Below are 15,280 nucleotides of genomic sequence, written 5' to 3'. Positions count from 1 at the left end.
TATATATATATATACTTCTCAGACCAGATATTTTTTTATGGCATTTTGTATTTTTTCAAATCTAAATTTTCACAATGAACATTATTTTCACAAACTCTGTTAAATAGCTTAATTATTATCTATTCTAACTCTTATCAAACTCTAACTTCTTTAATATTAATAAGAGATTTTTCTGGAATATTTAATGTAGAGGTAAATTTAACGTTTCATTCTTACCCTTCAACTATCAAGGAATTTAAGTAGTTTCAGAAAATATTTTAGCTGTCGCAACATTTATATGTCAATGTATTTGAATAAATGAACTTTGCCCACCATTATTTAAACTAATTTAACTAATTTAATTAGAGTAAATCAGATATATAAATATACACATTTGTAAGTCACAATATTTTGGGTCATGTGGAAAATTTACATTTTCCAGTGTAGAGAACTTAAATGTTGCACTTAATGACTTTACCATTTTATTTTTGATTAAATAAGGGGTATCTAAGCAATTAAATTAAATATAGAAAATCTAATGAGTGTGTTTTTAAAAGATTTTAGGTTACAAGAACTTAAAACAAAGCGAACTTGACTTCATTGTTATGACTTCTGCACTAGTGATTATTTTTATTTTGTGTGCATTTGTTTTTAAAGAATATTGTTTTACTTAATTAATTTAAATAAGGTGTCACAGAATCAGAATTATGTGTCTTTACTGAGAAGATAGAAGAATCTATGTTTTTTTTTTCTTTTTGTAGCCTGATGAAGTAGATGGCATAAGGCTTGGACCAGGAAGAGTAATGCATAGTTGGCGTCGAAGTAGCAGTGATGGTACCAAGACTCCTGCAGGTTCGTTCGATCCTGAGAAAACAGCTCTGACAAACAGGTAATAACTTTTATTTTCTATGCGTTGTAACATTTTTATTTTCTATATGTTTATAAATTTGAAAAACAAAGCTGCCAACTTTTCCATGTTTTGCGAAAATTTTCTCGCATTTCTGCCCCGTTTTTCGCCTTTCAGTGTCCGGACTAAAATACAGAGATGCCAACTTGCTCCGGACAGCAAATATATATTTTAAAGTGGTAGTTTATCAATTGTGATTCTTGGTTTAATAAATTCAATTTAGTAGATTTTTATCCACCACTATTTCTAAATAGCTCGTAGGCTTATCTAATTCACCACTTTCTAGTACCCATGTCATGCTATACCTTTTAAAAAGCAAGCAAAAATAGTCAAATATTTGCAAAATTTACTTTGTAGTCATTTACCGCTTTTTTTTATTATTTTGGCGTGTCCGGAGCAGTTGGTATCTCTGAAAATATTCCGTATTTTTGAAATCAGTACGTGAAATTTTTATTTCCTGCATTGTGGTAACTCAAATGTAGGCTTTTTATAATGTATTAGAAAAACATATTTAAAAGGAAAATAATCTTGGTTTTTGAAGCCTGTGTACAAATTCAAAACAATGTCTTGTTGGAAAAACTGTCTACAGAACCACGTGGAATCTGAACAGATTGAGCCTGTAAAGATACGTGATTCCAACATATTTCACATTGTCTTTTCATTTGGAAATTATTGCTGAAGATTTCTACATGTTTTTTTTTAATTCATAATTTTTTTTTATTTTATTTTATTACGACGCTATTTAATAAACGTTTATATTTGAATGAACTCTTTTGTATATTTATTTTATACCACTGATTTCCCAGCAACTTATTTCACATGTTTCTTTTTATTTCAGGACAGTTATTGCTGTGGATTTTTATATCATTTTTAATACTTTGTCATTATACACATGCAAATTTTCAATTGACCAATCAGTCTTTGATATGTTCGATTGATTCCTATTTATATTCAATGCTTTCTTGTTTTCTTTTCTTCCTGTAATTAGTTGTACTGACATATGTATCCACGCACGTGGAAAGTCTTTGAGAATCATGGAAATTCATTGATTTCGTCCTTAATTGAAAATTGTCGTGGAAACTCCCAATTCGTCATCGATTTGGGGTATTTAAAAATTATACATCACTATTTGAATTCGCATGAATTAAAAATCACACAGTGCAATACGTATTCGTGCAATTTAAAAATTTCTGCAACCAGATCCATTGGTGCAATTTAAAAATTGGAAATGATATGAAATTACATAAAATTACATAAAATTACATGAATGCGAACCACATTCATGTAATTTTAAAAAATAACACATCGTAATCCGTAGTAGTGTGATTTAAAAATCACATAGTGCTATCTATGTGATTTTAAAAAATCACACATCATGCTTTGTATTGATGTGATTTAAAAATCATGCACCACAATCCGCGTCGTGCAATTTAAAGAATAGCACAACATGATCAGAATTTGCACGATTTAAAAATCACACATAGACATTTTTAATCAAAATATTTAAAAACCATATAACGGGATTTATATCGCATAATTTAAATATCAAACATCGCTATGTGATTTAAAAATCATTGTAATTAGTTTCGTAAAAAACCCTCATCGTGGTCTATTCTATGAACAATTTATTATTCTATGTGAACTTGAAATGTTTAAAACTGTAAAATTTTTGTTATACTAATTTTTGACAATGCTGGTTTTGGCTTCAACATTCTTCTAGTTAAAAATTTTTTCCTGTTAAGAGTTAGATTTAAAATTTAATTTGTTATTTATTTTGATTTCATTTGACATAAGCATCATATAAAAGNTTATATATATATATCAAATATTTAGCAGTTTTTTATGATATAAACATAATGTTTAAAAAGAAAAAAAGCCTAAAAAATAAATGATAGATAGTTTGAAGTGTTTGTGTTTAATTATAAGTGTGTTCTTGTATCTAATACCATATAACTTAATAAACATATATTTAATATATTTTTATTTTTTATATGTAGTTTAATTAAAGTTACATTTTTTATATTAAAACAAAACATTTATTAAACAAAATGTTTTAAGCCTAATAAATATTTAAAAAATTTTAGTAAATCTTAATTGTACAAATGATTTCAGTTTGAAAAATAATATTTTTGGTTATATTTGAAATGCCTTTTTTTATTTAGTTTAAATTTCTCTCTTTATATATTTATTGTAATTTGATAGTACGTGAAATGATGTTAATAATTTTGTTTCTTTGAAATTAAATTAACACAATCCCTAGAATTGACCTTTTGAAAATAGCACATTTGAGTTTTATCAGATTAAAAAATTTTAGCTTTGTAAATGTTCTTAAAATGCATATTTAAATATTTTTAAAATATTGCATGTTTGTTACCTTCAACTGCTGGATTATTTTTTACTGTTATTGTTTGTTCAGTTCTTTTTTTATTACGTTTTGTTCAATTTAAAAAATGTAAAAGAATATTATTTTTAAGGTAGAAAATTGCACTCATTGCGATCTTCTTTTGACTATATTGAGTAATAAGGTATTAAACTGCGCAAGTCATGGAAAGTGTTTGGTAGAAGTCATGGATATAAAAATTCCAGATTTAGCCGATACCCTGTCCTGATTTCTACACGGTTTATAAAGTTTCACATGCAAATTTCGCATAAACTCATTTGAGTATTTGATTTGCACTTTTTTTTTTGTTATTGCTAATAATTTCTACACTATTTTTGAAATCCTGTATTTTTTTAATTAAGTTTCCAAACAGCTGTGACTTGGTCTAAATTCCATATTAGTCTTTACATCCTCAATCTGTGCAGATTTTCTCATAATTCATTTTCCCAACAAAGAAGTGTTTAGGATTATTTGTGCACAGATTTTAAAGTCTCAATTTGTTTCCTTTAATATACGATCTAACGCTCATTTTTACCTGAAAAACTCTAGTCTCGAATGAAAAGATTAAAAAATGAAATAAAATGGAAAGAGTTTTCGGCTGTTGAAATAACTTTTTTTATAATTTTTTATAACATGTTAAATATTCAATTTTTTTAAACAGATAATTTGCTTTGACTAAGCAAACTTCTAATCCTAGTTTTAATGAAAACAGAAGAAGAACTTAATAGTTTACTAATTCTTTGCCCCATGGCAGAATTGCAGTGATATTATCGCAGAACGTAACAGAGATTTTACCGAAAGGTTTTTTATTTGGAAAGGTTAAGAATCTTACTTTCCTTTTCTACAGAAATTTACACGTAATAATTTATAACAATCATGCAATCATAATAATCACCATAATAATCATACCGATAATATCGTAAATCAGTGTTATGTTTCTATTGTATTTTCAGCAGTTATTGGTATTGATTTTCATGTGCTTTTTAAATTTCCCGATATGTTTCAAACAATATGGAAAAATTTGGATCGTACATTTGAGTATTTACTCTTTAACCCTTTTGCGCCGACTTTCACAAATACGCGCCAGCATAAACCCGTATTAACCAGGGTAAAAGGATAAAACTGGTAATCAAAGTAATTCTTTAGCAGTTTATTTGTGGGCGGAGTTATAATTGTTTGATTTTTTTTAATTCACCATTACTTTGTTCAAAATAAAACTATTTAGTTACACTCTGAATTAACATTGATTATATATATGATTAAACTAACAATAATTAAAGTAAAAGCAAAGTAAGTCTGTCAAATTAGAAACGACAACATTTAAGTTACAGTTTTTTATTTAATTACATTCTGATCCTGATTTTGTACGAATGCTTTTCTGAATCACCTGTCCTCAAGGGGTTAATGCAATAACTATATCAAACTTTTGGTGGTTATTGCTATTGATTTCTCCATAGTTTTTAAATCCGATATTTTTTTATACCATGCACGCGTTTGAGGAGTCTGATTCGTGTGATTTTGTCGTCGATCTTTTTTTCGGCAATTACTACTACAGATTGCATGATTTTTTATTATCTTTTTCAATTGTGATGATTATTTACGAAATTTGATAATTTGGAAAAACGTACAAGTAATTTGTACTCCCCCCCCCCTCCCTACAATATACGAGAATATCACCCTTAGTGTTAAAATAAAAAAATATTTCATGTTCAATTAAAAAAAAATACCTTTTTATTGCAAACACAGCTCTTTTGTTACTTTAATATAATAACATATATATGTTTGCTATTATTAAAAGTATCTTGCACAAAGATAATAGTGCTTGAGAGTTTAGTCACAGATAGCTCGAAACATTTCTGCCACAAGGATCTTTTGTAACATTCGCATTTCATCATGTAACTTAAATTCGCCTTTTTTTCCCCCATCAGATCGGCTGCATCAAGTCGTGAATCTAGTCATGGGCAAAATACGCAGCTGCCTCCTGCCATAGGGAAAACTCCATCTAACTCTAATGAAAGAGATAACGTGATAGAAGCAGTGAAAGGGTCCATTAGAGATGGTACCTCTAGTGAGACTAAAGCTACTGAAATGAAAAAGAATCCTGAACCCCAGCTCATTGGCAAAGGAACTGATTCAATGGGTTCGCTTATTTGTGATTTTTTTATGTTTTAACTTTTTCAAAAGCTGTTGATGTTAGCAATAAAGTATTGGTCATTAACCTCTAGCCTTTTATTTTTCCAGAACTTACGTTGAAAGGTCCAGAATATAATATAGATCAGATGGAAGTTAAAGCTAGACACCTTATTGATAAATTTTTACATAATAATGATTTTGAGGTATGTGAGAGTTAACTTTCAGTTATAATTTAGAAATATTATAGTTATAATTCTTCATTATTAAACTGAAAGAATGCATTGGGAAAGAATTTACCCAAGCCCATTTGGACTTTTTCCTAGTTTTAATTGATAGCTTTCTCATAATTAAATTAAATGGAAATTTGTTGTTACATGTGAGATACTCAATGCAATAAAAAAAACATTAACTTTTTTTTTTTAATTTTTGTTTCGGTGGAAAAATTACTGATCCCTTTCAGGGTTCATAGCGTTTTTAAAAATTGCTTAATTTTCCCTTTTTCAAAATGAGATTTTTCCATGTTGATTTTCGCTACAAATTATGCAAACAGACACAGTTCACATTGTTCTATTCAACGTCTTCACGATTAATTCAACCCCAATCTATTTCGGCGTATAGTCAGTCCCTAGTGTATGGAAATGCCATTCGTTTTACATGATTCAAAATTTCATGATTTTTGACAATGCCAAAAGTTTTTTTTTTTTTTTTTTTTTTTACATGACGGTTGAAACAAAATAAAACCGTCAATTGTCAAAAACTTTCCAGCCATGCCTAACTATGATAGTTTTTTAAAGTGCTTAAAAGTATTTTTTGAGTGCTAGAAAAGTACTTAAAAAGTGCTTATTTTTTGTAGAATAATTTGGTCACGCACATTGCCTTTGCTTTTAATTTATTTTGAATTGGGTTCCTATTCTCTTCATTTCTAATCTTTGAGAGAATATATTTATAAGCCAGTCATTGTTTTTACTTTTTTAGGAAGCAATCAGGTGCGTCACGGAGCTGGCTTCTCTTAGTACGATTCATTTGTTCATCAATGCTGCAATCATCCAAGTCTTAGAGCTTTCTGTCGAAGCACGCCATTCCCTTGGCCAATTACTTTTTAACTTAGTCAAACAAAATATTATCACCTTCGATCATTATAAAAAAGGGTAGATTCAGAATTTTTTTATTTTCAATTTATTTTTTGTAGATAATCAAGTTGAGCATCAAAAAATTTTAAGACTAAAACTTTAATGTCATGCTAATGAACAATTTTTTACAGTATTGTCAAGTATTTCTATCTTAAATATTTTTTACACAGAATTACAATTAGCTATTTTTTTTAAATGCATCTTTTCAGTACTTAACAAGCTATTTTCCTTTAAAGGCAAGGTGCACACAGTCCTTATATACCTTTGAAACTCCTTAAGAAGTACTTGAAACTACAAAAATTACAAAATATTGAGCTACTAAATGTTCTTTTAAAACTCTTTAATTATCGTAATGCTAATTCTTGTAACTAATACAAGAAGAGAATCCTTCGCTTTTCTGCTAAATTACACTTGTTTAGTGCCAGGGTATCTGGGCCACCGTGAAAGTCGTGAGAAATCATGGAAAGTCATGAATTTCAGTGCTGAATAAAATTTGTCATGAAATGTTATAATTTTAACTATTTTTTTAAAAAAAATGATGGAAAGTCATGGATTTAGGTCGCTGAAATATCTAATTTTTAAATATCTGAATCATATCTGAATATCTGAAAAATTTTTAAATATCATTCCAAATATCTGAATTTGTAAAAAACTCCCCACTCACAGTCATATTTTATTAAAATTTGAAATGTTTTTATCATGTTCTTTAAAAATTATGGTGTTCTTTCAAAAAATAAAAGAAAAAACATCATTTCTAAAACGAATCATCTTTTGAACTTCTGTAATTTCAGAATTTTTGTTATTCATTTTTATTTTTATTTTATTAATTTAAAACTCTAACTGAAACAAGTCACTGGCGAATTTCTTTTATTCCTCATTTAGAACAGAAAAATGTTGATTATTTTTTTCCTTTCCGATGAACAAGAAAAGTATCTCTAGAATATAATTCTGCTGAAAAAAATTATTTGCTTTTGTACTTTTTTCATTTATTTTATTGCTTTAACTCTTTCTTTACTCTGTTTCTTTAAATTAAGAATCTATAAACATGCAGATGCAGAATATAAAATTTTTTAAATTTATTGTTGTGTTTTTGTCTGGAGAAAATAATAACTTCGTTAATTCATGAAAACTCTTGGAATCAGTCAGGAATTTGAAAATCTGAAATGTAGCAGATACCCTGTAGTGATTTTCACCAGACATTCGATATTTATCAGTTTTCCATTTTAATATTGATAAAAAACTTGGAAATCATGGTCGCGAGATCCAGAGTTTGGTGATTAAGAGTCACAGTGTGAAAAATCATACATTTTTAAAGATTTGAGATGAGATTGTAATAACAAAATTTTGTTATAAAGTGATTGTCTAAGTTTAGAATTCTTGAATTATGGCAGTATTCCTATAAGTGGAAATCCATAACAATAGCTGTGAAAAAGATAATGTGATTGACAAAACCTCGTAGACAACGTAAATTGGCGTAAATTGAGGTTGTCTTAATTTACGCCAATTTGATGCACTCAATTTATAAATTTGAATACAAATTTGATGCACTCAATTTGGCGTAAATTGAGTGCATCAAAAAATTTTTTTTTCAAATGCTAGATTCAAAATTCCCTCTACAAGATAAATAAGTACTCAAAAATCAAGATTAATTAGGAATAGCTGCATAAATAGTCATCGACAAGCCGTGTCAAAAAGTGACTACTCAAATGCGTAATTCCAAATCAACGTGCGTTATAATGTGGACATTTTAAGACCTATGATTCAATTTGTTGCAATAGCTGCCAAAAAATTTATATTCGTATAAAAAAATGGTTTAAGTTTAGAATTTATCAGAAAATTGATGGTAACTCATGACCATGCAGTATGTCCAGTACATTAAAGTGAAAAAAGTTTTTAATTCGTTTTTAAATAGTTAAACGGCCGCCATGATAAATTAATTTTTGTTTGCTGCATACGTTGATTTTGAAAGGGATGTAATTACATTTTTCGGTTTTCTTTTCTTTCTTAAGCAGTGTGTTTTATGCATGTAATAAAATGTTAAGAGTTAAGAATAAAACTTTGTTTAAATTTTATATAAAATCTTTTTCCTTTGAATAGAACAATGTTTCTATATAATATTTCCCAAGGTGTAAAAAATATATAAACATGTATATGCATAGCTGCATATGCATAACTGCCAACTCTACTAGATTTTGCTAGTTTCTACTAGTTTAATAAAATTCTCCTGGTTTTTGTACATTTTATAAAATTCCCTAAAATTGTGTAAGTTTCCTCCCCATTGAAATAGAATTTTTGCACAAATTATTGCTTGAATATTTAAGTAAGTTATACTAACACATAATAAAGTGAACCTCATTTATTAAAAATCAGTTCAAAATTTTTTTGTTCAAAAATGTTCAGTTTATTTTTATTCAGAACTCTCTTTTTGAATTAATTAAAACAAATCTTAACTATCTTTGATGAATTAAATGCCTATTAATATTCGGAATTATGAGTAAACATAATACATAACATTTCACGCATGTTTAATGTCAATCATGACTGTAAAATATTGCAGCTTTTCTATTTTTATGACGCCCTAGAATTCCCTATGTGCAAAATATTTAGTACAGAATTCAACAATTATCATGACTATTTCGTCAAATCTACTGGATTTTTTCCTATCCATGTTGGCAGCTATGCGTATGTATTAATAGACTTAACATATATTATCGTTAAGTCTTCAAATCTTTGACTCCTTTGATTTTTGTTTGTCTTTGTATGAACCCAGTTTAAAGGTGTGTTCAACTTTAAACTGTCCTAGATCAATTATCTTCTTCCAATTTCTTTTTCATTATTAATTACAGTGCCCTGTTTTACAAATTTTTATTTCATAGGTTCGAAGTTGTGTTAGAGTCAATAGATGAGTTTGCACTAAATATCCCCATGATATGGGAGTACATTGGAGAGATCCTTGAGCCTATTCTAGAAGATAACAAATTTACTCTAGATGTTCTTAAAGATGTCCTAAAACCTTGTATTCCTTCCCAGACAGCTGGACTGTTGGTATCAGCAACCCTGCATTGTGCAGCTAAAAGAAGAGTAAGCAATCTGTTTTGTTATTTTTATCCATCCTAATTTTTTAACGCATATTTTCTCTGTTCAACATAGAACCCGGTTACCTCAATAAGTTGTCAGGGTGCGTTAGTGTTTTTAAAGTGCTTATTTTTTATTTACGTTCCTTAAAAGCCCTTAAAGATGCATTTTTTTATTCAGTAAAAGTGAATCTGTCAGTCTGTAAAAAGTGAATCTTCCATCTTTTAAAAGCATGTTTTTTTCTTTGCAGTGTCGATTGTCATTATAAATTACAAAAAATTCATGATTTTCACAATTTTCCCTGTGATATTTATTAGAAACTAGTTATTTTATCGTTAAGTAAAGTTTTTGAAAATGTTAAGTTTAAAAATTTTTTTTTGTTAATTACTATCCAAGTTGCTAACGCAGCAGGAGCATGTCTTTTCGCGAAATTTCGTAAATTCTAAGGCTGTTAGTTACTGACCTGTGGTTTATACACTTTAGATTTTGTTCCACAGTCCGATTCGTTACAAAAGAATTGCTAAAGAGATGTATCTTAGATTTCTCCCTTTTAGAGTAATGGTTTCAAAATTTCTGTATATTTTTATGGTGTTCTAAGTGTGCATTTAAGTAATCGCTCATAGGCACTCTGGATACACAAGAATTCCATTCTAAATCCATGTTGTGTTTTAATAGTTTAGTTAGATGTTGCTACATATTTTATATGATTTTTTAAAATTTTGTTATAACAAAATAAAATTTGAACTGCTCAAAATATCGCTTTAGAAAGAGGGTGTTGTAGAAATGAAATCTACTTTATTATAGAATAAAGCATGAACAATTGTGTCTTGATAATTTAATGCACATAATTTAATGCACATGTTCCACATTTAAGCATATATATTGTCACAAAAAGGTGAATAATTAGGTATATGGAATATTACAGCATCTGATATATTTTGTTGCTGGCAGATTTTGTTTAAGAGTTCCTGGAAGTGAGAAAAAGATTGAGACTTTCACTTATTTTTCACTCTCACAATTTAGCTAAATTTTATTAGACAATAACATAAATTGTTTAATAACAGTAAATTGTTATAACAATTGAATTTAGTTCTCCTGATTGTTACTTCAGATTTTATTGCAGTGTATATGAATGATTTGTTAGCCAGGGATGAAGAAAATTAACTGAAATTAATAAATCAGCAGTTTTGTCTTAAATTGTTTCTACTTTTTCACAATTCAATGTAAGAAATGTATCCAAATTAGTTTTACGTTAATCATTGAAATTTCCCCTTGATCAGGGAACTGTCAAACTTGGAGAGCTGTGGCGAGAATCTAAGCTACAGTGGACTGACTTTTTAGGGGACGATGCTAAAGTAGATGAATTTATTCTAAAGCATGTAAGTCGTGTGATTTTCATAAACAAGAGAGAAAAGAAACAATTTGAAATTGCATAGTTATGATGTATTACTTTCTTTTAGAAATTGGAATTCACAATTTGTCCTACTAAAGTAAAGCCTACCACACCAATGTCAATTGAAGAGATTAAAAAGAATCTCCTTGATTTGCTTGAAAAAACTGACGAAAGTGAAGAAATATTTGATTGGATAGATGTAAGTTTATGTATTTTATTTTTGAGTTCAAAATTTGGCAATAAAAGATTCATAATGCGTAAAGGAATAGATAAGTAAAGCTAAATATGCATTTTTTTAAATTATTTATTCTTCGTGATATGTAGGTTAAAGTTTGAATAATTTCAAAAAAAAGTGTGATGAAGCAATATTGATTATTCCTTAATTAATTCAATTTTTAATCATGTATTTATTAATTGCAGGAGAAAGCGGAAATAAATATCTTTATATTTTGCAACTTTCTAAATAACATTTCATAATTTTTTTTTAAAAAAAGGGTGAGAAACGTTCTTGTATTAATTAGTTACATAAAATTATGAATATGAAGTGTGCTAACAAAAATATGCACTTTCATTGAAAATCATTGATAGTATAAAAGTCTAGAAATCTGTTAAGAGGAGAACTTTAATGTTTTAACATATAATATGGAAAAATAAAAAGGTATTTATATCATTCTTAGCAAATTTAAATATTGGTGATATTTTCATAATTTTATAAATTATCTCGCATGGCATAAAAATTATCTCTGAATGCCCAAATATATTTGAAATTTTTATAAATTTTCTTTAATTATGTTTTTGTTTCAGAAAATAAAAAAATATGTGCTATAATTTTTAATAACTTGATTCTGAAATTGGCCATGTTTCTCCAATTTTTCCATCAAAACTGTTTTTATGACTGAAGAAAAAGTATTACAATATCTGATAAATAAGATTAAGAGAACTTTCAAAAATATGTATCAAGCAAATGTGGTTTTATATTAAATCAATCATTTGCTTAACTTTGCTTTTATATTAAATCATTGCATTAAATCATTGGCTACCTAGTACCAAACAAGTTCAGTTTTTATGTAGTCATATATTTTTCAGTAGTTATATGTGTCTTATAATTATTTCTCATACTTTCTATTGAATTTTCCGTCTGCGATATTATGCACTCTATTTTTAATATTACATTTCTTTTCCGATAATCAAGCTCTGCTCATGCATTGACTTACTTTTTCTGACATTTTTTCCTTCCTATAAATTTGTAATTGCTTTTGCTATGCTCTAATAGTTAAATTTTTTTCAGGCCAATGTATTTGAATGTACAGAACCTAAATTTATCCGTGCCTTGGTGTCTGCTGTGCATGAAAATGCATTAAAAGGTTTTTTTAACTGTACATATCCTTTCTATTCTATTCTTTTTCTTTTCGAAAACTTGTTTAAATATTTTTTTTGTTTTAGATACTACTTCTGGGTGTGAATTAGATGTTACGAAATTGAAAAAAAGGATATCTATACTAACACGGTATATAGATCATAATGAAAATCTAGAACTTCAAGCTTTATATGCTATTCAGTCACTAATGAATCAACTAAATCAACCTAAAGGTAATTCATTTATTGATCCACTTACATGGCAATGTTATGACATTATCTTGTAATCTCATAATCTCTATAAAGTTTTACAACATCTTTGCAAGATTTTGTATTTCACAAATTATGTTCTGCATTTTTTTTTCAATTTAGTTTAAGACTAACTTTCATTATTGAATAAGATATTGTTTGGTATTTTTACAGTAAAATATTGCTTTGTATAATAATACACAATATGTAGCCTGATTTCAAGAATATCTTGTTTCAAAATAATTAGAAACATTAGAAAATTTTTCATTCCATTGAAACTTTCGCATCCATTTTTTCATTCCATTGAAACTTTTCATTAGGCTCGGAAAAGTTTTTTAAATGTTAAGTTCTAAAACAGGAAATGAACCAGAAACAGAAAATGGCCATATGAATGGCAGTGACTTTATTAATACTGTAGTTTGCATTGCGTTTTTTTTTTATTTTTCAAGGTCTTATGCAAAATATTATTTAATCTTTATTTATATATTTGCTTAGTTTGAACTTTGTTACACCTTCTCCCAGTAAAAATTTATTTCAAACAATTTTTTTTTGAATAAAAAGTACGTCTGATGAAATATTCATTTTATTTCTAATGGTAGTGGGGATTGACTATGGATAGAAATAACACAACTCAAGAGAACAAAGATAAAAATATTTAAAAACAGTCATTTCCTCATTCGACACCTTGTTTCACGAAGAGCACTGAAACAAAAAACGCGGCGGCAATAAATTTCAAATTGTCCTCGTCATATAGAGCAGCATGGATCAGAAGCCATCTTGAATTTGTACAAGTAAGCGACAAAGCCTGAACTGAGCCACCCTTCACTACTCGCTCAGTTTGTGATGCTATTTGGCACGAAAATCTTCCACGTTTTGTTAGAATTTCTTTGCATCAGTTGCTTCTACAAAATTGGGGAAAACTTTTCTTTTGGAAACTCGTTTAAAGGTTGAAGAGGGAGTCCGGATTATTATTGACTAAATCATTGGCCATTTCATTGCCTTTAATTCCACAGTGAGAAGGGATCCCATTGGTGAGGACAGATTTTCCTATTGTTGTAAGCTATTGACATAAGACCATTTAATCTATCACCAGAAGAGGGACTGTTCGCAGATTTTATTGAGTAAAGAGCTGCTGAGTTGGAAAGAAGGACTACATATGTGAGTTTGTCTAGAAAGCATATCAGTTGTTCAACGGTGACACAGATCACAGTAATTTTGTCGATGTATGCTGTTCTTTCCAAAGAATATATAGGGGAGCTTTGGTTCTTTCATTACCCACAAGGATTGCAAAGCACTCCAGCACAAGGTGGGTTGAAAACCTGCTGCCCGTGGGAGCTTCTGAACACAAAGAATTTTTATTCTTGAAAAATAAAAAAATTGAATTGCAAATTTGAGTCATCACTTTTTAAAACGCTCAATTTGCACAGATTCCATTGTAAGCCTATTTTGTTTCTAGATCACTTTTTCAACGGTTATTGCTACGAAATTCTGCTTGATATTTAATAGGATATTAGTCTTTATGAATTTTAAATTTGACCACTTTTCACAATATATATATATATATATTTCCTAAATCAATTACTGATAAGAGGGAAAATTTGTTAGAACATGTATGTTTTCTTTAAAAAAAAATTTTTTTTGAATGAATTCTAGTACTTAAAAGTATTAAATTTTTTTGCAAGTATATACTAATTTTTTTGATCTAAAATTTAGTGCTAGAACATCCTTCTTAAATTTAATTTATGAAATTATTTCATGGCCCTTCAAAGGTACTTTTCTCATCTGTGATTCTTACTTTTGTTCAACATTTCCATTGTTAAAAAGTCATTCTGCTGTAGAATTTTTATCTGCAAATTATAATTCTTATTTATTTTTTGATAAAATAACAAATGGCTGTTACTTTTAACAGTTACTCTTTTTCAAGTAATATTTCTTACCCTACAAGTGAATTTAAAATTTAATTGACAAAGCATTATCCTAGTTATTAACAGGGGTCAACACTATGGAATTATAAAGATCAATTTGTACATTTCCATCATTTTCTTATATTTATTTACCAAAATTGGTATCTAAATTTCCAAATGTTAATTTAGAATTTTGGTATTGTTTTGGTCTATATTAGGTGATCCCCATAACGTGAAATTTACTTACAAGGGAAACTAGGGAAGAGTGACTCGCCAATTTTGAAATAAACTAGTGGGATGTGTGCCTTATGAGGAATAATTTTAGGGGGAAACATTCGTTCCCGCCCCTAGAAGGTCCAGTGAGAGATAAAAAATAGAAAAATCGGTATTTTATTACTTCAATACAGACTATTAGTTATTGTAATTGTCTCATACTCCAATTAATTTTGTGGTGCTTTCACGTACTATATAATGCATATTTATTGTCGAAATTGATTTCGAAAATTTTATATATCTGTTGTTTTTCAGAAAAACCTGTTAGGTTAATTTTTAAAAAAAATTTACGTCAAATTTTTTTTCCAAAAAACTTTTCAAATTAGTTGGAGTATGTAATTGCAAATCAATTAACAATTAATTTTCTGATTGATTTATTAATTAGCAAATTAATTAAGTATCCAATTAATTACAAATTAATTGGAGTATGAGACAATTACAATAACTAATAATCTGCATTGAAGTAATAAAATACCGATTTTTCTATATATTGAATTATTT

The 15,280-nt window shown here is 28.1% G+C and overlaps 1 protein-coding gene across 2 annotated transcripts in view; it reads left to right on the top strand.

Moving 5' to 3' along the window:
• LOC107446111 (eukaryotic translation initiation factor 4 gamma 3) overlaps nucleotides 1–15,280 on the top strand; it is a 147,405-nt gene that overhangs the window by 13,071 nt on the left and 119,054 nt on the right. For both annotated transcript variants that reach the window (XM_071178071.1, XM_071178072.1), the window contains 9 exons: nucleotides 741–868; nucleotides 5,195–5,406; nucleotides 5,508–5,602; nucleotides 6,375–6,547; nucleotides 9,406–9,610; nucleotides 10,885–10,983; nucleotides 11,065–11,196; nucleotides 12,286–12,361; nucleotides 12,441–12,587. In XM_071178071.1, coding sequence (XP_071034172.1) covers nucleotides 741–868; nucleotides 5,195–5,406; nucleotides 5,508–5,602; nucleotides 6,375–6,547; nucleotides 9,406–9,610; nucleotides 10,885–10,983; nucleotides 11,065–11,196; nucleotides 12,286–12,361; nucleotides 12,441–12,587 — 1,267 coding nt within the window. The remainder of the gene's footprint in view (nucleotides 1–740; nucleotides 869–5,194; nucleotides 5,407–5,507; nucleotides 5,603–6,374; nucleotides 6,548–9,405; nucleotides 9,611–10,884; nucleotides 10,984–11,064; nucleotides 11,197–12,285; nucleotides 12,362–12,440; nucleotides 12,588–15,280) is intronic.

Source organism: Parasteatoda tepidariorum, chromosome 2 (genome assembly GCF_043381705.1).
Source record: "Parasteatoda tepidariorum isolate YZ-2023 chromosome 2, CAS_Ptep_4.0, whole genome shotgun sequence".
Classification (NCBI taxonomy): Eukaryota; Metazoa; Arthropoda; class Arachnida; order Araneae; family Theridiidae; genus Parasteatoda; species Parasteatoda tepidariorum.
This window is presented reverse-complemented; position numbering and strand designations above follow the sequence as displayed.